The sequence below is a fragment of the Lepus europaeus genome, chromosome 17 (assembly GCF_033115175.1).
Source record: "Lepus europaeus isolate LE1 chromosome 17, mLepTim1.pri, whole genome shotgun sequence".
In the NCBI taxonomy this organism is placed as follows: Eukaryota; Metazoa; Chordata; class Mammalia; order Lagomorpha; family Leporidae; genus Lepus; species Lepus europaeus.
In genome coordinates, this window is record NC_084843.1 from 52,175,427 (window position 1) to 52,203,296 (window position 27,870).

The window sequence follows — 27,870 nt, forward strand, 5'->3', positions numbered from 1 at the left end:
CATCACTCCTGAACCCCCAGAATTCCTGAAATGACCCCTTGAAGCAGCAGAGTAAAAACATTCTCGGCATGTCAGAATATTGAGATATCTCAATTGCTTAATTTTCTTTCTTTGGCCTTAATTTTTAAAGGCTTTTTTGTGTAATTCTCTACCCCCCTCCCCCATTTTTAAGCCTTTCCTCCTTGTTGGCCTGCAGTCTAGAGGATTGTGTGTATGTGGGACCTGCAGACTGTGCTCACAGACAGCTGTAACTGGTCACCTATGCCAAGGGCCTTGAAAAATCTTGAAAGAGTACATGGAGGAAAAGAGAGCTGAGGCTTGGAATTCCTCTGTGGTCATTAAGGGCATAAAATAATATTGCTCTTGAAAAAATAACATTTCTGTTTCTAGAGGCCTTGTGACTGCAGCCTTTCATTCAATTAAATTCAATCAGTATTTATTAGTACATACCAAGGTACTATAAGGGGTGATAGAAAGGAATGAGTTTAGCCCCTTTCTCACTAGTGGTTTAGGGGAGATAGTACATATACAGGTTAGCCTTACTCAGCAAGAGGACCTTTTACTTTGTCCCTTCCATCCTAATCGGTGTGTTCATACTGTTAAAAGACTATTCTAAGAAATCTCTATGGATACCCAAAACTTAAAAGAGCTCTTGGGTAGGCAGTTGAATGAGGACTTAGACAATTGCATGAAGCATTTCTCCATTGACTTGTCTTTCTCCTAGCAGAAATAATCTAATTTCCCAGCATAGTTGAAAAGGGTAGGTAGCACCTTATTTCACAGACTTTATTTGATCATGGCACAATAGTGGCAAATTTGTCTCATGTTAAGGACTGATGTATTAGATATCTATTATTGGATAACAAGCCATGGCAAATCTGGTATCTAAAAACAATACTTCTGATTCACAGTTTCTGTGGGTCAGGAATTGGACTAGGGGTTGGCTGGGTACCCTTGGTGCTAGTGCTCTCCAAGCAGCAGTCAAGGTGTGAGCCCAAGCGACTGTCCTTTCAAAGCTCTGGTGGAGGACAGTCCGCTTCCGGGTTCACTCACTAGCCTGTTGCAGATCTCAGGTCCTTCTTGCTGTTGGACTGAGGGCCTCAGCTCCTTGCTCAGAGTTGCCCCCCCCCCCCATCCTCTCTCACTTCCTCACCTTGCTACCTGGGCCCTTCCATGGTGAACCCCACAACATACATGACAGCTGACTTCCTTCAGAATGTGTGATTGAGACAGAAGCCACAGCCCTGTTTAACCCTATCCTCCAAAGGGCATCCCATCGCTTGTGCCTAATTCTCTTTGTTAGGAGTGAGACTTTTGTTCGGCCCACACAAGGGGAGGAGGCAAACTCCAGGGAAGTAGGTATCTTTGAATCCTCTTAGAGATCACCTGCTACGGTCAGCACCACAAACAATCACTTCAGCGTACAGCTTCTTTGATGAGTGGTGAAAGATACACATTTTACTCTGTCTTGCTCTTTTTTTTCCTTTTATTATTATATTGATGTCTCCTTCCCAAACACCTCTTCCCTCCTTTGGGCATATAATTATAGATGCCATTTATGGGAGGCAGCTGATTGCCTTAATATTTTAAAGATTTGTTAAATCAGCATTTCAACAAGCCATAATCGGTCTTTTCTAAACCTAGATCAATGAATCTGCCGAGTTTTTCTAGAAATGTTGGCTAGAACGTTATGTCTGGTGCGATGATAAACCTGCAGGGAGAAAGGGAAAGAGGAGCCTCTTAATGCATTAGAAAATAGGTGCGTTTCATGCATGGTGACTGAGGTGGGGATTTAAATTAAGTTGGTGCATGCCTATGCAAAGACCACAAACTCCACAGAGTTATTGCTGTCCCAGTTTGTGTTTCTAATGAGTGTATCTACAGGAGCTGAGCATCTCCCAGCTGCCCTTTCACCTTGTCCATATGTCAGGAGGGCAGCGAGCCTACCATCTTGTACGTCCTGTGGAAATGAGCTGTTTCCTGGGAAAATTCACCTATTTCTCTTTGGTCTCCAGCAAAGTTCTCAGAACCTACGTATGTGGTTATGATAGGTTTGGGGGAAAGGTGGCATTTAAAAGATTCTGGTCAGTTTTTACTAATGGAAATTGACTTATGGGAAACCTACTGGATAGTTAATGAGGAAAGAGGTCAGGATTCAAAGTGAGGGGCACGCATCAGCTGTGAGCTGTGTGCCTGGGGCCCCACTGTATGTCTTTTCCTCTTTTCTTTTGTTCGTCTTAAAGTTGACAATGCGGCACACACTCCCAGTACCTTTACATGGTCTGTTCCTTCTGCCTGCAGTGCCCTGTTCTTTCCCTACCTCCACTCACCTCTTAGTTTTGCTGCCGCCTTCTTGTACTTTGGGTCTCAGCAGACAGAACTTCCCTGACCGCTGGATTTAAATCTCCCCTCTTCTACCCCTTAACTCTCATTATTGTCTCTGCTGTAGATTCTTTTACTGTCTGGCTCTTCTGCCACACGCCTCTCCCCCCAACTCCCTCTCTGACACAACGCACACACACACACACACACACACGACTGTAGGCTTCAGGAGGGTAGGGATTTTTATCTGTTTGATGCCTGGCACCAGTCGATGTTTAATAGTTATTGGATAAAGAAAATCACCTATGACCATTTCTCACCGTATCGATCCCAGTTAGCTGAGAACATATTGTTTCCTATCCTTTCCCCTACTGGGCAAGCCTCCCATGACTCAGAGGCTTATTCCTAGCTGTTTCTCTTGCTAGCCCAGCTCAGAGCGGGTGCTCAGATCATCGCAGATGCAAAAGTGAATGAACCCCTGACAACAGACTCAAAAGAGGGTAACTTTCATGTCCCAGGTGAGGACCAGGAGGCCCCGGGTGCCGTGTGTTTCTAAAGGATAACATCTATGTCTTATTCATCTTTCTCTCTCCTTGGCTGATACTCAGCCCAGTGCCTGGCACAGAACGGAGTCAATACAAGTTAGTTGGATCCAAGTGAATTGGGTTGGGGAAAAGCTACACCCAAATCTCTCCTGACAACAACATTGGATGAAGCTCAGCCTCTGAATGCTCTCTTAAAGGTGGCAGAGATGGCGCCTTCTGGATTCCCTTCTGTGCTAGTTTTGTCAGAACGCCCAGTAGCTTTCATTTGTTCATTCATTCATTCATTCCCAAGCCCCACCTGGGAGTGTATAGGGCTCTGGGCATGGGAAACTCTATCATTTTTCAGCCTTGTTTTCAGAAAGTTTACCTTCAGGAAAACTTGAGCTTTGTTCTCTGGTTTAGACAACCTCCCTGGGTGGCAAAAGAGTTGGAATTGAGTGGTTGTAGTTGCTCGGGTCTGTCCCCTCTGTTGGCCTCCACACCAAAGTCTTTGAACAGGAGTAGAAAGGTCACCAACTGTGGTTGCAAATTGGCTCTTGTGTTAATCCTGGCTTATTCAAAAACACTCAATATTTTTCCAAACTGAGTTTAGAGCCTTTGATTGAAACCTGAATCATTCACCATGGCAGAACCTATCAGTAGTATAGGAAAAGCTAGAACTTAAAAATACAAAGCCCCTTTAAGTAATCCAATATAGGATAATTACATTATTAAATAAAGCTGTGGGCCTCAAATTATTCCACTGCCATTGTACATGTGAGGATAATAATGTGAACTGTGCTAAGTGAACAGAGCAAAAAAACTGTTTAACAAGAGGGAGCATGTCTAAATCATATGTTTATGTTTAAACAGAGGCTATACAAAACACGAAGATTTATTTGGTTTCTACATTAAAGTGTTCTAAATAGGCATAAGGCTTTCGTTGGTTTTCTATGAAGAGTGTTTTTCTAATTAATGGCAAGGGTGTATCAAGACTCTGCCAGCTGACCACTAACCTGTAATAATTCAGACAGCTTCCACTGTGACCTTCATATACCAACAGGAGCAAAGGGTCGCCTGCTTCCTTTGAGGGTCTTTATGGTGTGTAGGCACTGTTGAACTGCATACTGAGGCACAGGGACATGTGCCTACAAAATTAGGTGAAAAAATAAAAACAGAAGGATATCTGGAATTAATGGTTTCGAGTCATTTAGCATAATAGAACTGCTGAGTTGGGTGGTTGGTGAATCATTATTATTATTGTTTGTGCTTTGATAGAGTGCTCCTTAAATTCTTTTCAAATTTATTTTATTTGAGAGACAGAGATTGACAGACAGTGACTGGACAAGAGAGATCTCGTCTGCTGATTGACTCCCCAGAAGCTCACAACAGCCAGGGCTGGGTCAGACTAGGGCTTGGAGCTGGGAACTCAATCCATGTGCCCCATAAAGGTGGCAGGGAACCAACTGCTCAAGCCATCACCTGTTGCCTTGCTGGGTGCCTACTAACAGGAAACTGGAACAAGGGGCAGATCTTAGACTCAAACCCAGGCACTTGGATATGGGCTATGAGGCTACTAACTACCAGGTCAACTTCCCTTCCCAATAGAGTGCTCCTATAGGTAGCTCAACTGAGCTTTGACACTGGAAATAGGCTCATTTACCTTCTTTTGTTAATGTTCCACTGGGCACAGCTAAGTATTTTGTTGCCAAGCTAGTTTTTATTATGGCATCCTGACAGAAATAAAAAAAAATAAACAGCAATATTATCTTATTAATTTGGCCAAAGAAAGGGTGGGCAAGCTCAATGACTGACTTGTGACATCTTCCTTACATACAAAATGCAAGTCTGTTCAGAGAGAAATATCTAGGATACTGGATTGCATTTTTTTTCCCTCTCTGTGTAAGTTTTCATTTTGGGGAGGAAGGAAGGTGCACACATGCAAAGTCCAAGAAGAAAGAATGAGAGGATGTTTCTGGGGCTTCCTTTAAAGACAGTATCTGGTCAGAGGAGCAGGCGGCAGCCTAACAGGTTTTAGATTAACGTGTATTAAATATGTATTTAGGAACATAAAATATTTAGGATTTTTGAATTACTTGTTTGATACGCAAATGCTGTTGGCTGTACCATGAAGGATGGTCACATTACGCTTGACAAATCGTGCCTAAGAGCAGTCTCCTGTTTGCTTACTTCCTCCTAATTGTGCCAGGATGGATTTCCAAAATCTGATGAGCCACAAGCTTTACCCGAAGAATGTCTGATGAAGGGGATGGAAAGGGTTGGGTGAGGAGGGGTTGGCTTGGGAAATTGGAACCCAATACACTAATGAGCCTCCATGGCAAATCCATTTCATCATGTTAAAGGAATCAAATTTTAACACATACTTGAGAGGCTATCTTCATCGTTCAGACAACATAAAATTCTTCACGTTTTTAACTATTGGGATTTCCATAGTCTTACTTGGGGCGAAAACACAAGAAAAAATTTAAAATTAAAATCCTTTTTGTTGTGAAGTGACTTTAAACCCCACCCACTGCTGAGAACTGACAGGGAGTGGGCAAAGGTTTGATTGTCCCAGGGTGGGACTAGGGTAGAGTGTGACTTCTAAAAAGGTCACTTCTGTAAGACCACTTTCTCAGCAAGATGGTGCTACCAAGCTGGTTCCCGGTTCCACTTCAGTTTTCTCATCTCTAATGTGGGCCTAATGACTCCTCTCTGAGAGAAAACTTAGAGGATTAGATGAGATGATATCATGTGGCCTCACATGAAAGTCATAGATTATTACCTGAATCAAATGAACCATCTCAAAGTTTTCCTCTGCTGTCTCCCTTAGGGTTGAGGGGAATGAGAAACCCATGTTCCAAATTGTCTTCTGGCCCAGAATTGTCTGTCTGTCTTGTGGGTAGCTAGCAGGAGCTACAAGGCCATTATTTTCCTAGACAAAGAATTAAGAAGAGTTAGCAACACACACAGTTACCTCTGGGGTAAAATTGAAACACTCATTTTCCATTCAAGTGATATCATATAATAAAGCAATAGCCATCATTTCTTGGATGCCTACTCTGTGTTAACCATCAATGTAGAAACAACTGAACAAGGGCCATGTGCCTGCAGGACTGGGTAAAAAGCAAAATGAAAAATCAAAAGGCGGGAAAGAATCGTTTGGAATCATTCAACATAATAGAACAACTGGAATGAGTGACAGTTGAGTTGAGTTTTGTTACTGTTTTTACTTTGATAGAGTATTCTTAGGGGTAGCTCCTATGAGCTTGGTTCTTTTATGCTGTTATCCTCCTTTTTTAGATGAGAACTTGACAGGTCCCGTGATTAGCTTGGACATTATGCACAGTAGAGCTGCATTTGAACCTGGGCCAATCATACGCAAAAGCTGGTGCTTTCTCAGTTATCCCTTAATCTTTCCCAACACAGAATATCCAGAGATGGTTTAAATCAGTATTTGCTGTGTGCTCTTGGTTCAACATGGTCATTGGCCCTTTGGGAATTACAAGAAAATTAGAAGTTAGGCAAGAGTACCTGCCTCTGAACAAGATTTGCACTTCAGGTATTTACTGTAGAAGAAAGAATTATGCAATTCAGCATCAAATATTTTTATTAACAAAGATTTGACATTATGCCACAGGTAATAAGAGCAGTAATTCCCAGTTCAGGGACCAGCTTGGTGTTGATACCTTTTTATTTTGCCTACTAAGGACATTATAAAGCAACTACTATCATATATTTCTGTCCTCATTTCAGAGATTAAAAATCAGACAAAAAAGAAGATGGATAAAGAATTAAATGGAAAGAGAGTGCAGGGTGCCTGCATATCACTGCCAGTCCTTTTTTCTTTCTGCTGTCTGCTGGGAGACTCCTTCTCCATGGGAGGCTGATCTGTGAGGACTCCGCTATCAAAGACCCTGGGCTGTGTGGTTCTGGGGGGGCTCAGCCATACAGGTGCCTTTCCAGGAGAATAGTTGAAGGAGAGAGTGAAAGCAGGTGTTCATCCCATTTCTTTTTAAGAAGTATCCCTGGGCTGCTGATGTTCCTTCATGGAAAGGTCATTGCCAGTGATAGAAGGGTCTGCTATGATCCTGGTACCTTCTGTGACTCCTCGTTTGCCCTTAGGACTGAGAGATGAGAGCTGAGTAGCTACTAGCCCAAGTTCCTATACTATCTACCTCCTATGCTGGCTTTATATTTCAAGCATACCTTTGTCTTTAGCCCCTTTGCAAAACCCTCCTTGCACTATCATTACTCATGTGTTCCAGCTATTTCCTGTTGGGATCCTGATGGACACAAAAGACAGTCCTGAAATCTAGAAAATTTAACTTCATGATACCTCACTGCATTGTCCTCATTTTCCTGACTATGAACACTTTATCTCATTTTGACTCACATTACCATCCTGTCTGTCCCAATTTTGGTGGGGGGGAGGGGGTCCCTGAGTGGCAAATACCTGTAGAATAAATCTTTTTCCTCGCTCCTGTTCGTGTCCCATTAACAGAACACATCAATGCATAAGAGGAAGAGCAACTGGGAAAACTGGTGGGTGCCTCAAATCGCAGTGTTTCCAAGGAAGGATTGAAAGCAGGGGAGTGCCCAGGCTAGCCAGGTTCACAGGTGGAGTTTCTCCCCGTTACCTGAGCAGTTGTGCACATCATAGGCCTGACAAGAATAGTCCCATGCAGGGCACAAGTTGAAATGGTTGTAGTTGGTCTTTCTAAAAGTTGACTCTTAACAGTTTTTGATGAAGATTTTCCACTTTCATGGAATGAATTGGGCTGTAACTTTGGTTTCATAAATTATTTAGCTAATACCGCATATGGTAGTGTTTGTATTCCCAACATTTATTATGCTTCAACATTAAAAAAAAAAAATCTGAGATGTGGAGGGAAGATTGTGGTGAATATGCTGCACTTTCTTGTTTACAATCCATTCCCCCTTGCCATGAGCTCTGATCTTGCACAGTTCCTTCTCCTTAGGATTCGAGCTCTCTTTAGCAATGGTCTGTTATTGGATACCGCATAGGATAGGAAAGGTTCCATTCATGTTTTCTTCCCTGGGGAATGATATAGCAAAGATACAGATTCAGTGGTATGCAAAAAAGACCCATCATTACAGTTGTTTAAATAAGTTGTGGGTTCAAAACCTTTTTCCAGTCACTGCTTAGAGGTAAATGGTTCAGGTTAGTTTTGTACCAGGAAGTTGTCCAAGGCTCAACCTTTTTTCTCCTGAGGGAATTTTCTCTTATTTTTAATGGTCCAAAGCCATACCCATTCCCTTTGAAGGCCTGGAAGTTGCATACAATACTACACTCACATCCCATTGGTCAGAACTTGGTCACTTGACTGTATGTGGCTTTAAAGGAAGCAGAGAAATTGTGTCTTTATTCTTCACCCAGCAGATTAGCAGTTTATTGTTATGGCATAAAGGAAGAATAGATAATGGGGAAAAGTTAGCCACAGTTGGGCAGTGTTAAGTCCTCATGTGTTAGGTAAGATACCTTCTTACAAATAAGCCAAATGGGCTGCGCAGATCTATTGAGCTTGAATTGACTGTGAGCCACTTACCCTGATAACAAGGGTCTGGAATGTGGATGAATTTTTGGAACCAAACTACAGAATGTAGTCATGAGCATTGCAATCTCCAGGGGGTACAATATCTCGAAAGAGTGATATGCAGGGTGGGCCCAGATTGCATCTAAGAATGTATGTTTTCTTTATTTCCCCAGTTGAGAGATGGAATGAGGAACAAGAGAAATTGAACAAAGCAGAGAAATCTGGAGGTGGTTGATGTTGGTGTTCTGTGGGTCCCTTACATGTCTGCACACTTCAAGCCACTAACTGCCTTAATTCTTGACTGCCTTTTCAAAGATGTTTATATAGCGAAGAGCCTTGGGAGACAAAGATAGGGGATTGCTCTAGAACAAAGAGCAGGCATGCTTACAGGACAGTGGTGAAGAGTTGGGTTCCCCAAGCTCAAGACTCTTCTCCTGTACTGTACCCCAGTGTAAGAGCTAGTGTCAGCTCGCCCACCTTTGCATCTCCTTTTGGGAATTCGATGTTAAACAGCCAGCATACATGCTGGGATAGGGGCTACTGCTACAAGCAATAAACCATCCTTTATCTCTGACCTGGAGTCTCATGGCTTTTATCAACATCCATGAAACTGGCAGGCAAATTTATGAGTTTGCAAAGGAAGGTAAAATCTCACACCTTCTCACCTCTTACCATGAGGTAGAGTTTCAAGTGAAAGGTAAGGTTTTTCATTATCAAATGCTAAAAAGAAGTCAAGGAAAATGAAGAATCAGAAAGGACCATTCTTTAAGATGTAAGATAGTGGTTTTCAAACTTTTTGAGCTTAGGATCCCTACACTCAAAATTATTAAGAACTCCAAAGAACTTTTGTTTATGTGAATAATATCTATTGCTATTACTGTATTAAAAGTAAAATTAATAAATAATTTGATTTAATATTATTAATAATATTTATTAATTCATTAAAAATCAACATGCAAAAAAATGGATATCAAGCTGAACTTTATACTGTATAACAAAATTAAGTCAATGTGGATTCTATTTCTAAAAGTAAAATATAAGACTCAAAAACTTTTGGAAGACATCATGGAAAAAATTCTTTGTGACCTGGAATTGGGCAGAGTTCATGGATATAAGAGCAAAGCCACAATCCGTAAAAGATAAAGTTTGACCTATTGGACTTAATCAAAATTTATAGCTTGTGCTTTGTGGAAGACACTGTTAGAATGAAAAGATAAGTTACCAAGTATTTTTGACCATATATTTGATAAAAGACTTATATCTAGAATATACAAGAACCCTCAAAAGTTACCAGTAAAGAAACAACCAGAATTTTTAAATGTCCAAAAGAGTTAAACACATTTCACCAAAAAGGAGTAAGGGATGGCAAATTCACACCTGAAAAGATGCTTGACATCATTAGTCATTAGGAAAATGAAAATTCAAAACCACGATGGGAAACCACTGCATGCATATTAGAATGACAATAATATATTAATTAACAGTGATGGCATCAAATACTGGCAAGGATGAGGAGCAACTAGGACTTGCATATGTTGCTGGTGGGAATGCAAAATAGTATGCCCACAGTGGGGCAGATTTTAAAAAAATTTAAACATATACTTGGCCTCTCCTAGGTATTTACAGAATTGAAAATATGTTCATGGGGGTCAGTGCTTTGGTATAGTAGGTTAAGCCATAGCCTGCAGTGCCAGCATCCCATATGGGCCCTGGTTTGAGTCCAGGCTGCTCCACTTCTGATCTAGCTCCCTGCTAATGTGCTTGGGAAAGCAGTGGAGGATAGCCCAAGTTGTGGGGCCCCTGCATCCATGTGGAAGACCTGGAAGAGGCCTCTGGCTCCTGGCTTCAGATCAGCTCCTGCCGTTGCAGCCATTTGGGGAGTGAACCAGCAGATGGAAGTTCTTGCTCTCTCTTATTCTCTCTCTGTAACTCTGCCTTTCAAATAAAACTAAGTCTTTAAGAAGAAAAAAGAAAACGTGTTCACACCAAACCCTGTAAGTGGATGTATATGGCAGTTCGATTTGAATTGCGAAATTTGAAACAATCCACATGTCCTATAGTCAGTGAACAGATAAACAAACCTTGAGAACCATTCGTTGCATGGACTATTATTCAGCAGTAAAAAAGAACAAGCTGTGGGCACGTGCAGTGACAAGCATGGCTCTCAAAGGCTTTGTGCTGAGTGACAGAAACAGTCTCGGAAAGTGTCAGGAAGTCCCATCCAGTTCATCTGACATTCAAGGAAAGAGGAGACTATAGCAAGAAAATATTTAATGGCAGCCGGGAGTTGGTGGTGGGAGAATCCGAAGGGTTCTTGAGGGAGATGGACAGCTCTGTGTCCTGATGGTTGTGATGGTGGTGGTTGTCTGAATTTCTCCATGTGTTAAAGCTCACAGAGCTGTATACCCAAAAAGGAAAACTTCAGGGGTAAGCGTTTAGCCGAACAGTTAAGACACTGGTTGGGACACCTGCATTCAGTTATTGGCGTGCCTGAGTTCAAGTCCTGGCTCCTCTCTTGATTCCAGCTTCCTGCTAATGTGCACCATGGGAGACGGCAGGAGACGGTTCAAATACCAGGGTCTCTGCCACCCAAGAGGGAGCCTCGATTGAGTCCTGGCCTGCTGTCTTTGGCCTGGCCCAACTGTGCTGTTGCTGGCATTTGGGGAGTAAACCATCAAATGTGACTTCTCTCTTTCATCTGTCTCTCTCCTTCAAATAAATAAATACTTTTTTCAAGTTTGTGAAAATTAGAATTAAAAGATATTTATTTTTAGAAATGAAAATATTACTCTATTAATTTTTTAAAGGTTATCTATTTATCTGAAAGGCAGAGTTACAGAGAAGTAGAGGCAGAGGGAAAGAGAGGTTTTCCATCCACTGGCCCACTCCCCAGATGTCCACAAGAGCCAGAGTTGGTCCTATCTGAAACCAGGAGCCAGGGGCCTCCTCCAGCTTTCCATGAGAGTGCAGGGGTCCAAGGACTTGGGCCATCCTCCGCTGCTTTCTCAGACACATTAGCAAGGAGCTGGATCAGAAGTGGAGCAGCCAGGATTCTAACTGGCACCCATATGGAATGCCGGCACGCAGGCGAAGGCTTTACCCACTAGGCCACAGCGCTGGCCCTCTGTTAATTTTAAAAACAAAATTAATAGGTGGGCGCTGCGGCTCACTAGGCTAATCCTCCACCTTGCGGCGCCAGTACACTGGGTTCTAGTCCCAGTCGGGGCACCGATCCTGTCCCGGTTGCCCCTCTTCCAGGCCAGCTCTCTGCTGTGGCCTGGGAGTGCAGTGGAGGATGGCCCAAGTGCTTGGGCCCTGCACCCCATGGGAGACCAGGAGAAGCACCTGGCTCCTGCCATCGGATCAGCGCGCCTACCGCGGCGGCCATTGGAGGGTGAACCAACGGCAAAGGAAGACCTTTCTCTCTGTCTCTCTCTCACTGTCCACTCTGCCTGTCAAAAAGAAAAAAAAAAAATTAATAGTAGAAACCTATTATGTATACATAAAACACTTTTATAAAAATAAACCATATTTTCAAAAACAAAAATATTAGTAAAAGCTGGTGGTTTTTTTTTTACATTTTTTGTAAATCTCTTTACTGTCTAGCTTAATAGAGAGCTGGATTCTCATAACTGCTTCTGTATTGTCTGTTGTGGTATTACATATCACATAGTCTCTGGAAAACCCCACTTCACTTGAAAGAGAATGAGAGTGAAAAAACTGATCATGTCCTGGTATTGTTATGATCATAGTTTTGCCCCTGTGAACCCCATGGTTCCCTGGACTGCAGCCTGAGAACACTCGCTAGAATACATTGTCCCCAGTTTGGGTCATTTTCATAGAATATTGGCTTTCTTTTGCTATATCCACGTGTTCCCTGTGCTTACTTAATGGCTTTGTTGAAATTGACCTACTGTTTAACTTCAATTTACTTAAAGGGGACACTTTCTAGGTCTCCAATAAATCTAAAACCAGTACAACCTGCTCATAAATACAGAGTAACCATTAGATTAAATAAGCCATGAATCACTTAATATATATTTAAAATATTAACCTGTGAACTATCTAAACTCATCTCTGCGTGAGACACTTTGGAAAACACTAGGGTAGAGAAGTAATGACAACGATAATGATAGCTAACTCTGACATTTGTGTCAACCCATTGAATCCTGGCAATTACTAGAAGAGGTAGATAGTATTATTATTCTTTTTTAAAAATATGTAAAAATATTTTGAAATATATTTTAAAAAGGCTGCCCAATTTTCTACAGTGAGTAAATTCCAGGGCTGGGATTTGAAGCCAGGCAAGCTGGCTGCAGAATCCAAGATGCTGTGTTGGCAGGAAACCTGGATTCTCTTCCAAGTCCTAGGACATGTCACTGAACTTCACCGCCCTCCTCAATAAGATGAGGGAGGTGGGATAAATCCAGGTATACAAGTTCAAGTGTCTGGTGCCTACACAGGTCCTGGCAGGCAAAGGAACAGTGAATATAACACTGTACTAAATATACACTTGCCTAAAGAAAGCAGCTGCTAACTCAATTTCAAGTGTTTTTTTTTTTTCTTTCTCTTTTTCCTGCCTTCTTTTTGGGGGGAGGTGGGGAGGGTGGGTGTGTATTAATTTATAAAAGAAGAATGTAATCGGGGATATTTTTGTGTAAATTTCTTAATTTTTTGAACATTTGGAAGGGCCAACCATGTACACAGACTGGTTGGTTTATGATTTCTTGCCCAGTTGATCTCTGCCTTACAGGAGTCATGATTAAATGAGCTCTTTTGTACTGTGGTAGAAACAAAACCCAAATTACAGAAAAATGTAGTTTAAAACAGCGATCAAAGGGGATAAGGACTTAGAAAGTGTCTACATAAATATTGATTAAGAGTCGGGTTAATTGAAAAGTCAAGGTACATTAACAGAATAACAAAGTGTATTTCTTTGTGTTCTTTTTGTATTGTATTAGAGTAAATCAGCAATATTTATCCAGTGCTAATTCTCAGTTTGCCGAGAGCTAATGTAATCATGAGATGAGCTTATTGAAATTCTTTTCTTAGACATAGAGGCTTTCCCAAGAATGGTGAATATTAGGAACTTTAGTCAGCACTTGCTCAGAATAGTAAATAAGAACATGTGATTTATGCCATTGTGTGTACAAAATAATGTTTCCTGAGACATTTTCTATATATATGTTGGCTGTTTTGTTTTGGGGGGTTGGTTTGTTGTCTTCCCCCTCCTCTGCTTATCAGATTTCCTTCTAAATCCTGGCATTTGACAATGTTGCAGGGCCAGTTTCTCCGTAAATCCACAGTAAAACATGCTGGTGGTTTCACAATTAATCCAAACTTGGGTTTATGGCTTATGTGTGTTTATGTGAATTCCTGCGTCTGTTTTTATGTGTGTGTATATTTAGAAGGTCTGTTTGAGAGAGAAAGAAAAGGAGGGAGCACACAATCTATAGTCTGAATCTTGAAAGATGAGTTTATTCATCGATGACATCATAAGGATTGTATTTTCTCTTGGTTAATAAACTATCTGTTTGGCGGGTGTTGTAAACCGGCCAGAGCGAGTCATGCCATTTCTTGGAAAAGATCTGAAGCAACTGGTAATTGAAATGATAATCATTTGATCATAGTTAGTGCTATTTGAAAATAACACTCATCTCCAAACTCGTCTCTTCTAAGGGACCATATTTGGTCAAAATGTTGCTAAATTCCATCTTTACTAATGTTGAGACTGATATACCATGCTACTTAGTTATTTTCCAGTACATTCTAAACTTGATTTCTAGTATGCCTTGTCCAGAAGCTGTTCCCATATGCTTTGAAACAATACCCAGGCTGAATTATAATCCTGACATTGAATAATCACCATGTAACAGCTATAAAATGCATGACAGCTACAGATCTTTTATTTCAAGAGGATGGTGTGGGGAATTCGAGGGAAATCATCCGTTGAAATGTGCTTTGTAATATGCCCCATTGTTTATAAAGTATTAAAATTTCTTCTTGAGCAGAGGATAAAAACACAGTTTTCGCTTTGTCTCCCATTTAGTGGAAGTTCATATTTAATCATGATAAGTGAAAGGACTCCATTACCCAAGTTTTACTTTTCATTTCTGATGGAGGATTTGTTACTTTGCTGCTGCTTAACAAACTTTTTTCCTCAGAACCAGCTTGGAACTGGATGAGGAAAAGTGAAATATTAGAGCCTACCTTAAAACATTTTTTTTTTAAAACTAAACCCAAGGCTTCTTACTGTGTGAAGCTTATCTTAATAAACCCTTTTTTTGTTTGAACTGGGGTAGTGTGTGCAGTGTGTGTGTGTTTGTGTAGGTGGGGGAAGGAAGAAAGAGTCATGATTAACAGCAAAATTAGCCAAAATCAGTTGTGAATTCCTTTTGTTTAAAATACTTGGAGACATCTTCCTGTTGTTGTTTGTTAAAAAATGTTTCTAAGGTTTTGTAAGCTTAGGAGTTTTCATAGCAAAGCTTTCTTCATAAATGTGAAGTACAAGAAATGAAAGAAGCCAGTTCAAGTTGAAATGTCAAATGCTTCAAATAATTTCACTTAAAACCCAGTGAGATGATCTCCTTAAGCCTTTTCCAAAGACTCTTGGGGGGGGGGGCACATTCTCCCTTTGTTCCGTGTATGGATGTCCATTAAATATCTTACTGGATTAATTCTCAGAAAAGTTGGTTGTTTCCTGGAAGTAATTAGAGATGCTTAAAATTCAAATTTATGATCCATAGGAGAAACTTAAGTTTCAACTACTTTTCTTAAATTCAAAGGCTTTCTGCTAACTCACCCTCTCACCCCTGCCCCATATGTATTAAAAGAAAAAATCAGTTCATTTCTCAGCTTACAAAGTTCTTGAGAAACATGAGAATGTGTAAGTTTCTTTCAGTGGGAAGCATATAACATTTATGAAGTATTTCTTTTGGGATTACATCACAGTTTTATTTAATTTTTAGGACAAAAGTTAAATTCAATATTTGTGTATAAGCCAAGGGAAAATGTACCATAAACATAGGAATTTTGGGGTGAGTCAGAGTTCCAAGAATCCTAGATTTACTTAGACCATTTATATAGAGACAGACTAACCATTAGTCATCTAGCTCTCGCTTTTTATATTTGCAATTAGTTGCACCTAAAAATTAACTTTTGCCCAAGTGGTCAGATAGGTAGAGCAGGCTTTGGCAACCAAAATTAAAAATGGCTATTAGAATTACTGTTCTATTTTTGGATATTTTTAACCATATAAAAATATAACATATAAATAATTCTTTAAACAACCAGCAATGTCAAACCATTGACTTGAAATGAGTTACTGAAATTCTCTGACTGAGGGACTCACACTGTGTACTTGCGTACGATTAAATCACACACATGGTACTTTGGGTCGACTTCATTGACATGGTGTCATTTACCTCCAACTCCCAGATAATGCTTTTTCTTCTTCCCCAACTCCCTCTTGTAGGATGAAGTCATTGCTGTTTCCGAAAAAGTGATTGTGAAACTTGAAGACCTGGTCAAGTGGGTACATTCTGATTTCTCCAAGTGGAGATGTGGCCTCCAAGCTGGGCCAGTGAAAACTGAGGCCTTGGGAAGAAATGGCCAGAAGGAAGCTCTACTGAAGTACAGGCAGTCAACCCTCAACAGCGGACTCAACTTCAAAGATGTTCTCAAGGAAAAGGCTGACCTTGGTAAATACAATTTATATGTCTCCATCCAATGAGTGTGAAAATATAATAACTTACATTTTCTGCTGTAGATTTTCCTGGAAACCTGGCCATATGGAAGATGTCTTTAACCTCAAAGGGGTCTAAGAGTATGGATGGAGAGATGACTGGGTGGGTGAGGAATGGATTTTACCTGTTGAGACACAGGACTTTCTGTGTATAGAGCCCTGTGCCGGGTGATGGAACACGTGGCCTTAAACAGCTTCTGTTGTGGAATCAAGGTGTAAAATGTAATTGGGGCACCTACAATTGAATTAATGAAGAGTTTAAATATTTGCTATAAGTAGATAGTGTGACATCTTTTAACATTGTGTCAGAATTTCATGTTTTGCATGGGCAGAAAGCAAAGTAGGGAAGAGCAAGAGAACAATGCTGAGGCAGGGGGTTGCTGCTTTAGGCAAGCTTTGGTCACCATCAACTATGCATTTTTTTTTCTTTCCCTCCACCTTCTCCTCTACTCTAAGTTTAAAAGAGAATCTGGGATTTGGAGTAGTTACTCTAATTAGTGTTTGAATGCTAACTCTGCCAATTATTTTGTTGGGTTGCCTTGGGCAAATAATTGAACCTCTGAACCTCAGTTTTCCCCATCTGAAAAACAGGCTAACTTTACAGGATCATTGTCACACGTTAAGATGTAAAGGATCTGGCATAGTGACTGTCACCTACAACAGGCTTCATCACTAATCCTGTTGTTTTTTCTTAACTCTTTCTTCACCAGTGACTTTTTGTGTCCTTTCTTTGTTGTTGTTTTTTCTCTTTGAACCCCGCTGTGTTATTCACTAACCTACTCTCCAACATTGCTCAAGAGCAAAGTTGTTGACCTCTGATTTAGGCTAGTTATTTCCTCTTTAGGCAAAGAGGAACTTCACTTATAACTTATTAAGGCAGCTTTTTCTTTCATTCTAGCACAGTCTTGAATTTTGCAGCTTTATTTTATGTGACAACTTCCTGTTTTTTTCAAACCTAGAACTTAACTATTACAAGAAACCTACACGGTTTATTCTAATTGGCATAAAGAAACTGCATAACACTGGGAACTGACAGTGTCTCTCATGTGACTCTGGTTTGTGATGAGCTACAGTGTTTTGGGAACTGCATTAATATTTTCTTCAGATTAACAATCAACAGTTCCCAGCATTTTAGTACATGCTGAACGGTGATATTTTGGACATGGTAACCTGAAATCATGAGCACAATTAGGGAAAAGTATTAAACCAGTGTTTTTCCTTCTAAAGCCAAAGAATTTTTTAATAGTCTTCTATATGTGCTGTTACCCACTCCAATTTTATGAACACACAATGACTAGTCTTATGACGTGTGAAAATGCTGAATACGTCTGTTGTGCTATTTCCCTAATTCATGATCTGGGTTGTATAGCCATTGTCTTATGTTTTTCCTTAACATTAAGACCTTTCTTTTGTTTGATTTTTCGAGTTATAGAATATACTGTTACTAATAAAAAATTAAACAGGAAACCCACAGGGGACAAAAAGGATGTGTAGATGGTTAAGCTTGATGTCACACATACAAACAATAGTATTTATAGCAGGGTTGTTTTGTGTTTAAAATGGATAGTTTATTAATGAGCACAAAAACAAACCTAATTTCTTTATTCCAGCAAAAGATTGAGAGATTTTGATCTCTCTGGATTCTAAAAAATATCAATAATCTACCTTTCTGCAATCAATTCCAAAAGAAATCGGTTTATTGTGAATGTTCAAAGCACTTGCAGGTGGTTTGGTCTGGAAAAATCTAGATTAGTGGTTTTCAAATCTAGTTGCTCATTAGACTGACTAGGGGAATTTAAAAAACAATCCTGATTACTGAGTCCAGCTTCCCCAGATTCTTCAGTCTGTGACAGTGAGGCAAAGCCAAGGAATGTATACTGATAAAGGCTTCCCAGGTGATTTTTATTTTTTGGATTTTTTTTTTAATCTCATTTGGGAGACAGCTCTACAATTAGTGCTGAGGGAGGGAAAACAACCCCTAGGAGGTTTGGTTGGGAGATTCTCAGGAGGCCAGAAACACCATGTACCTATTTTTTTAAAAAAATGTAAAATACCCCTTTAAGGATAGAATTTAGGGCCTTGAAATTCTACTCAGTTGGTATGAACTGTTGGGAATTTGAGACAAATAGCTTTTGTAATTGGAATGCACACTGTGTTGTAATAATGTGGAAAGAGAAACAAAAACTTTCCTTAATGTAATGAGTTTCCATTATCTGCCTGATCTAAGGTTTGTAAGTCTACATTGTTAGGATTTGTATTGGGGAGATAGAGGGTGTCATTTGCTGTTCACATTCCTGTCCCTGCAACTTTCTCTGTAGCCTCTTCCTTTCTCTGCATGTAACATCAAAATATTTGTTGTCTGTACTTTTCTTTCTACACAGTGGTTTTCTTATCTCTCTCTTGGCCACACTGAAACCACCTCCAATACCATATTGTTAATGGAAGTTCACACACTTATTAGGTTTTTCCTTCTGTAGAGCCCTTCCAACTCACTCATTGTTCTTACCAAAGAAAGAAGATGAACTGTGAGATTACTTTGGACCAGCCCCCTTGTTTTTTTTTTTTTTCTGGTGGAAGTAAGCAGAGAATGGAAAGATCTCACCTTTCCATGGAAAAAGTAAAACTCCAATATGTTATTTTTTAAACTGAATTCTTTCAGATGTTACCAAAAAAATCTATAATAACAAATTAGGTTGACTCTCAAAGAAGAGATTTTAAAACATAAAAGCTAATTAAAGAATGTTTCTTGCTCTGTATTTAAGTAGAGTAAGTTCCCTTTAATCCCAGTTTGTGTCACTTCCTGTCTCTCTCTGAATAGTTTTTTTTTTTAAAGAAAAGAAAAAAACAAGAATGTTCTCACAAATGTGTGTCTGCCAACAGATTAATACTCCACAAAGAGACACTCTGCCCCGAATGGCAGCTTCCAATAACTGCCCTGATTCAAATCACAACTCTGATTTTTTTTTATCCCCTTCCCCTTCAAAGGAGTACATTTGGACAGTATTTGAGGATGTTAGGTTTGCTTTTTAAAAATTTCTAGAGCTTTCATGAAAGACTCTAAAGAACTGATGACTAAAATGACAGATCTGGATGCTGGAAAAACCAATAATCTTCAAAAACACTTCCGAGAGCATTCATTCCCCTCCTTTCCTTCTCTTTGTCTTTTTCAAAGAAAGAAAGTTCAGTATGAAACCCGTGCAGATCGTGACTTTACTCAGTGAGATGTTTTACCTTCTTTCAGACTGTTCCATACCGAAGCTTAACAAAAAAAAATAAATAAATAAAATAACTATGTTAAAACAGAAGAGTTAAGGAATGTATTATTCATAAGCATGAGGAACACAGGAACCTGTTTTTCCAGAAGAATCAGTTTGATTAAATCATTCACTACCCAAGCCTCTAGTTATTTATTTTTGTCTTTAGAATTACAGTACTTAGCTTTTGTAATAAAGTGGATTTGATACCCATATTTGGTACAGCAGTTGGAAGTAGTCAAATGAAAAATTATTTTATTTTATGAAATTCTTAGCAACTAAGGAATAAAAATACTATCAACTACACATAGCAAACTTGCATATTTTATTCCTTGACCTATAGTTTGAAAAAAAATCAAATTATTTTATATAACACTGCTTCTTACAGAGTTCCTTAAAGTGAAGTATGAAAGCTACAGTGTAAGCTTTATTGGCCTATAAATATGTCATTATAGTTGGACTACATTTATATGCTTTGGATTGTTGTTTAAGCCAAGAAAATATGTCTCTACAGGTTGACTTTTTATTGAAACCCTTTGAGGCATACAACAGAATGTATTTTAGGCCAAGGTTATTAAAACAGCATTTTCATTTTTTTGCAGCAGACTCATTGTCAATTATGCTGCCACAAACTGTCTGTGGATGGGCAGTTATGAATGGTTTCATCTCAAGAAGTGTCCTTAGAAAAAGGAAGAAAAGATAGAGAAGTCTGAGCAGAAATCAAGAAGAGACCAAAAGATTGTCTGTGTTAGTCTGGCCAGGTTTAATGATGGGAGTGCCCTCAGTCTAATTTTTATTTGAAAATTACATCAAGTTGAGAAGAGTGGCTTCTCTTCTCCTTTATGTTGCTAGCATTTTCACTGTACTCTGGAGAGTAAAGAGCATAGGGTATTGACAGAGCAGTGGGTGGGATATCAGAGGAATCTTAAAAGTCACTGTGTTTGTATCTCAAAGTTCTTGGTGTGTAAAATGGACAATATTATGTACCTTGCTCTACCTCATTGGATTTCTGAGATGAACAACTGAAAGCAAATGAGTTAATATCTATGGAAGCATTTGGATGTTAAAAGCCAAGATGAAATCATCATTGCGTTGTTACTATTAGAAGGAAGTTCTCTACGATAGGGAACTAACTGTGGTACAATGTAAGCTTATTTGTTCCTTTTGAATTTTCCTAATTACACACATTCATTCTAGTATTTAGGGCAGGGTTTACTCTCTTTCCTGTCTGTTTCAGTAGAAGAGTACTTATATTATTAAAGTCCTTCAGGTTCTTGCTTGTGTGTGGGTGTGGATGTGGATGTTTGTGTTTGCATGCTTGCACTTGTACTAAAAACAGCCATGGGCTCCATAATGACATTTCAGTCACTGATATACCACATATATGATGGTGGTCTCAGGATTATATCACCAAGTGTTTGGCCACCTCAGTTTGTGTAACTACCCCCATGATGTTCCCACAATGGTGAAATCGCACAACATTGCGTTTCTCAGAATATAACTTCCAATTGTTAAGTGAGGCATGACTAACGTATATATAACTAATAAACATATTACTTAAATACTTATTTAATAATAAACACATATATGTGATATAGTGAGTATATATGTACTTAATATGTCTATATATTTATATTTTATTATATGATATAACTTTTCTCCTCCTGAAAATTCTGTCATCATAAACTGGGCCATCAACAGGAAATCAACAAGGTCTTAAGTACACCTGTTTAAAAACTGACTATAGTCTTTGCTTGGAAATTCTGGAATGAGGCCTTGTATTTCAAATGGTTGTTTCAAGTCATTTTGAGTTTGATATGCCAGGCGGGTTCCTGGAATGTGACCATGGGAAGGATTTTCACTGTCTGTTGATGAAAACAGTATAAATGCCTCTAATAAGAAGCATGGGAAGGTGCTGACAATTTTTCACAATAAGGATTTTTCACCTGAGTCATCTAATGAATGAATTGCAATTGAAGACATCGTTCTTACTAAGACATTCTTTCTTTCCTCTTGCTCTCCCACGTTCCTTCCCTCCCTCTTTTCTTTCCCTCTTTCCGTTCTAGACTGAGATTTTCTATGTGTAGTAAAGAATCTTGTGAGGGTATTTTTTGCTTTGCTGGACCATCTACACCATTTTCGTTCACTCTGAAACTTGAGAAGTTTCTTAGGTTATATAGTAGTATTACGTTATTCAATTGATGAATGTCATGAGGAATCCCAAACAAGTTTGGCTTTTATAGTATTTAGAATTCAAATCCAAATCAATTTTATGTGGATTTATCAAAAATTTTAGACAGACACTTTTCAAAGGATTTTCTCCCAAGTTCCTCTAACCATATTGTTGTGTTTATCATGCATTCTTTAAAGAATCTAATCACAGCACAGTTAAGATTGGATAAGCATGCTGTCCAAGTGCCAAGACGATTCTTATTCAAGAGTTGCCTCATGGCCTTCCAAAGGGACAACCCAAAGGGTCAACCCAAAGTGTCCTTAAGAAGAACAAGTTCACACTTCCAAGAATCCAAGACATTAAAAGCTTTAGAATAGCTTAGTAACAGGATATTTTCCAAGAATCTGGGACCATATAAGGTTATAATACATAAGAAATAAAATTATTCATTTCATCTGAATGTTAAAATTCAGTTTGACTATCTCATCAAATAGTTGAATATTGTCCTGAAACAATGGTAGAGTGAGAAAGTGAAAAATATGTCAAGTAAGTAACACTCACTTATGTTGTCCATAGCCATCTTGGCTATTCCTGCTGGAAGTAAAATCTAACCACATCTGAGCCAGTAAATAGCTGGTCATTGACATTGGTGCCCAGATACTTAGGTTCCATTACTCAGAGAGGATTCCAAGTTAATCCATTTTCATGGGGAACTTCTGTTGACTTAAGGGTCTTCTGATGTTTTCTAAGTGACGAATCATTTTTAAGAATTCCAAAGTCACTTCTTTTAATGGTACACTGAAGATGGACAATCAGCTGAAAAAAAAAATGTAGAATTTAGAAATTTGTGCTTAAGTTTAGACTTTGAGATAGTAGGGCAAAAGTAGAAAAAAGGTGAAACTGGAACTTGTAGTGCTATTTTTAGTATCCAGGTTACTAGTATTCACCTTTAGAAGGTAAGAAACTTACCTCTTAGGAAAAAATATGAACAAGGCAAGAAATCTGCTTCCTTTGGACCTTTTCATAGAATGATTCAGGCTTAAGGGCCCTGCGGGAACACTTGTCTTGTTGGTATCCCCTTTTCCTTGAGAGTCTTCAGTCTTCTCCTCATTTAGCCAAACAACCCCAGTGTCTTCCATTCTTCCTCAGGAATTGTTTTCAGGATTCCTCACTGCCCTGGCTACTCATCTTGGGGTATCCATGGGGTGCTTATTAAAACCTGTTGACTCATTTATATAGTAGGAGCTCGTTTTTTGCTATGAATCCTAGAGCCAGAGTAGGAGCGGTTTCCGGGGGCATAGAGGCGTGGTACATCCGTCATGTCAGCTGAAGGTCTAACGTACTGGCTTGGCACCCTCCAGACACGATGTGACCCTAGCAAAGCTATTCGACTCTCCTCATTAGTGTTGTGTGACCTTGGCTTTTGTATATTTCAGAGCAAAAAAATGGGGGAAGTAATTTTTCCCACCATTCCACACCCTGAAGTGTAGTCATCTGTTTTTGCATATTTGTTTTTTACACAGTAATATGGAGTGCAGACTATTATGTAATGAACATCATATTAACTAATAAGGTGGACACTGTGACTCATTTTCAGTGCTTTTGTGCTCTAAAGCTTCTGTTGTTTCTGTAGTTGTGTACTACAACATTTAGGGTAGGGCTTGCCTCAGTGTGGATCCACAGTTGAAAACCAGCTTGATGATCACAGACTGATAAGTCTTCCCCTAGAGTATCACGTGTATTCGTTTAATTCGTATCCTCCTGGACTTCACCTCTCAGTTGTTCTTTTTTTGTTTGTTTCTTTGTTTGTTTGTTGTTTTGTGATGGTTGGTTGGTTACTTGTTTTTCTGGAAACTTATCTTGGATCAAGTACTTTATGACTATATCTACGGAGGCAACTAACCCATAATTTTTTTTTTAGCTTCATTAATGAGAATTTTACAATGAATTGTCTGTGGTGATCACCATCTGATAGGAAGATGATCAAAAGCAAAAGGAAAATTTCAGCTTGACTTGCTGTGTATACCTTTAGCCTCTTTCTATAATTTTGGATCAATTGAAAAAAAAAAAAAAGCCTCTTAGGTAGTCTTGGCTTTGTAAAGCTTATGAATTTGCAGTATGACAGACAAATTGCCAAAGTTAATGTTTATATTTGTATTTGGTGATAGGAGTGGGTCTCCTGTGAAGACCAAACCTATGATTCCACCATGGTCTTTTAAATATCTCTTAAAAACTGTAGCATTGACTCTGTGGCTGATAGGCCTCCCAAACAAGGTGTAATTCAGTTGGAGGTTCATGACGCATTTCTCACTGTGTCAGAACCCTGAAGTGTTTTTTGTTTGCCTTCTTTCTCTCTCTCATCTCTTTAGCCACTGCATGCCTCCCGACCTGAGCCATTATTACAGCTGCGGTCACGATAGCATCACCTTGGAACACAAGGCACATACATCCTCCGTGTGAATTGATGTGGCTTTTCCAGAGGGTTTTGCGAGCAGATATTTGATTTGGGCATTTAGTCTTAATACTCTTTAGTATTGACACCGATTCTTTTGAACAGCTCGTTTATCTTTTAGAGTACTTTAAATGTGAGGTTTTATTGCAAAACATTAATTTTCCTAAATGTCAAAGATTCACTCCCCTTCTCTCCTCTAACATTATGTGTTTAAGTCAGTAGTTTATACAGGTCATTGCAGAGGAAAGCTGAGGTTTGGGCTTTGTAGCCCATTTTAATAAATGTATTTATTTAGGACAGATTGGAATAATAGTGGGTTTTCAAAGGCTTTACAAAATGCTTCATGCACAGTAGGGGCTGAGCAAATAGTGCTGCTGATTTGGGTTTTCCTAGTTGCCTCATTCTGTTTTCATTTGGGAAGAAGTGGTACTGTTTCTTTTCTTCCCTAAAATCCCAGAACTCTGCCTTGCCTAGAACCTTCTTCCTTTGGACTTACCCACTTTTAAAATTTCAGTCATTTCCCTTTTGACCTTTTAAAAATACTGGCTTTCAGCTTGTAGCATCCCCTCCCTTCTTGGATAACTTCATGCCTACCGAATAAAATGCAGATATTACAGGCAAGCATCCAGTGAACTATTTAGTCAGTCCCAACCCCCATATCTTTTTCTTTCTTATTAAATAACTTTTTTTGTTATTTTTCTCACTACCAAAGTCATCCATGTTCATTTTGGAAAATGTAGGCAATACAAACAAAAATCAAAGATATATAAGTTGCTTATTTTCCTCTCAGCCAGAAGTAAGTGCTGTTAGCACTTACACGTGTGCCAATGTATATGAATATGTGTATAAACAAGAGTTTATATGCATATACTTTTTCCCCATAAAAATAAGATGTTTGGAAACCTACCTCCCTACCACTTAATTTTGTATAGATGTATTGTGACTACGCCTACTTGTTGTAAAATATCCTGCATTTTTTTTTCCCTCCTTGCAGAATGTTTCACTATAGAGGTGTTTCTTACTTTAATTATATTGGCCATTTCAGTTGTTTCTGAATCTCACAAACTCAATGCAATCCTTGTGGCTGTGAACATACCCATGACTGTTTCCTTATCTATTTGTGGGAGGCGGGGAAGCACTAGCTTAAAGTGCATAGAGAATGTTAAGACAGCTACCTTCCACCTTATCTCCTATCCCTTATGTAAACCTTCTGCCTCAACCTGACTAGTTTAGCTGCATGATCATCTTTCTGTTAATCACATATTCATACAACCACTCCCCTGTCTTCTAAGCTCTCCATCGGTTTGGAGTGTCTCATGCCTTTCACTCTTGAAATGCCCCTTCTAGGACTTTTACCTGTGGGAATTCTCCTTTTCCTTTAGAAATTCTTGAAACCTCCATAGGCATTTAGGTCACAGGAGTCTCCCTGCTTTATTGCACTCTTATCTTATCCTGCCCAAAGTCTCTACCACCTTGTTGAATGCCTTACTCTATAACTACCAGCATAATACTGTATCTTTTTTTTTTTTTCATGTGTCTGTCTTATCTTCCCAATAACAACCTTAACTCTATGGTGTCGGCACTCTAACTTCAAAGCTATACCTAGTAGGTTAAGTAAACACGCGGCTTTTATGATCAGCCTCCTCTGAAGTCTCTCTGTTCTTGGTTTACTTGGGACACCCGTGTGCACTCAAGGGTTGATTTGACTTCTTTTGCAGTACTTCCTGGGACACCCTCTAGTGGAGGGGCTGTCTCACTGATACCTGGCAGGAGCAGCAGCATGCTTGGGTTATTCGTTTGCTAACTATTCTTGGCCTAATTAGCAGTCCGCCGTCTGTCACTCACTCTGGAGAACTTGCTGCACAAGCACTGGAACCTGCTAGCAGCTAGCCTGCCACTTGGAGGATGGGTGGTGGTGCTGGTGTAGGGGTTTGGGAGTGTGTGTGTGGACGTATTACATACTAATTCTGCCTTCTATTAGTGCCTCTCTTCCTCCGGGATTTAGCGGGGACAAAAATGTGCAGGGAAATAAAAAAATCCAGACTGGACTTGCTCTGCCTTATCTTTTTTTTTTTTTTTTTTTTTTTATTATCGGCTTGTTTGTAATCTGTCTTTTAGGTGACAGGTTATTAAGGAGATGGTATTAGCACAATATCTAATACTTCCTTTTCAAGGCAGTAGTGCTGTTTGAATCCTCTCCTCCCCTAAAATGGTTCTTTGCTAATCATGGTGGAGGATATTTTCCACCTTCCAACTCCCCATTCCACTCCTGTAGTTTACAAAGAAAGTATTCTATTAGGCCCTACAAAAACAATGCTTCATGCCTGGCCTATTCTCTCAATAAGAAATAAAACATTGTTTTCATAGCAGTGCTGATAATAAGGCAGAGTTCAAAGCGTGATGAAACGTATACTTTTCTAGTAGAGAAAAACCTATAGTTACCTGGCTAATTACCCATCACATGATGGCTGTGTGTATAAATATAGGCTTTTCACATGTGCAGCCTCTGTGTGGGTTTCTTGTCTTTGTTCTTTTTTTTTTTTTAAACTGAGAATGTTCATTGAGTTCTCATTGTTTTGTATTAATATTTTCAAAGATTTAGAATGAGCAAATGTGGAAGCCACCATTTCAGGGTAACTTCTTTTTTTGCCTACTGTTCTAAACCTTGGTATTCAGTTATACATAATGGAAAGAATATGGCCTTTAACCTAAAACAGACCTGGATTCAAATCCTCACTCCATAAGCTGTATAATCTTAAGAGTTTTAGTTCTGCTTTCATTGATCATCTGTAAAACAGGGTTAACATTCTCGGTTACCCAGGACTGGGGAAGAGGAGATTAGATCGTGTAGAGGGGCATGGAGCACACAGAGGGAGCATTAGTCAATAATACAAGTTTCTTTTCCTCTTTCCCTTACAAAAGTAACATCTTAGAAAACGCTGTTTGCTTCCTCAAGAAAGTAAGTTGAACAGTTGCAACGGTAGAGATAAGAGTAGTATGTGATTGCATTCAATTCATGTCATGTTTAGTTACCTATCACAAGGCACTGAAACCTAGTCAAGTTAAATAAGACATGATGCCAGTTCTTTAGGGGTCCAACATATCTTGGGGGTTATGTTTGAAGTGTTTTAATGTGATCTTTAAAAATTTAGTTTCCTGTGCTAAAATTTACCTGTATGTATATTGTCCTGCACACGTCTGCTCTTTGCTTCCTCTGAGCGTGCTGAGACCACAGTTAACAGCTGATCCCAGTAGGTTGAACATTTTGATGCTGGGAATTCGGGATGTACTTTGGAGGGTCACAGGTAAAACGTGTGGATTGCTGGCTGAGAACTGGTCTGCTCTTGCCCTTTAGTGAATGTGTATGTGTTGGTGTGTGAAGATGCTTGTGTTTCGGAGATGGTCCGAAGTGAAAATCCCTTTTGTTCTCAAGAGGTTTAATTATTCCAAACGAAACCCAAACCACACTGATATGGCCATGGTTTGTGTGTTGTTTTTCTTTCAGAGGTTATGAGCAAGAATGTTCAATTATATTAGCGTAGCCTGCCTTTTGCTGCGATGACAAATATCTCCAAAATCTCAATGGCTCAACACAGCAAAGTCTTACTTCGAGGTGGTTTTTTTACACCTTCCTCCCTCCCACCCCCACCACTTAGTTCATTGTGAGGACTCAGCAGGACAGATTTCCCTCTGGAACTGGTGTGTTGTGTCTCCATGTAACACACGCTTCTGTGCTCTCACAGGAAGGGGAGAGGAAGAGTGGAGAGTTGATTTCTGCAATTAAATGTTTATACTTATTAAAAACTCAAAGTAACATGCACCACTTCCATGCGTGTTTCATCG

General features: G+C 39.4%; 1 protein-coding gene across 1 annotated transcript in view; it reads left to right on the plus strand.

The window, feature by feature from the left end:
• ARID5B (AT-rich interaction domain 5B) overlaps nucleotides 1-27,870 on the plus strand; it is a 178,794-nt gene that overhangs the window by 18,350 nt on the left and 132,574 nt on the right. Inside the window, exon 3 of the mRNA XM_062214588.1 lies at nucleotides 15,879-16,104. Within this exon, the coding sequence (XP_062070572.1) occupies nucleotides 15,879-16,104 (226 nt within the window). The remainder of the gene's footprint in view (nucleotides 1-15,878; nucleotides 16,105-27,870) is intronic.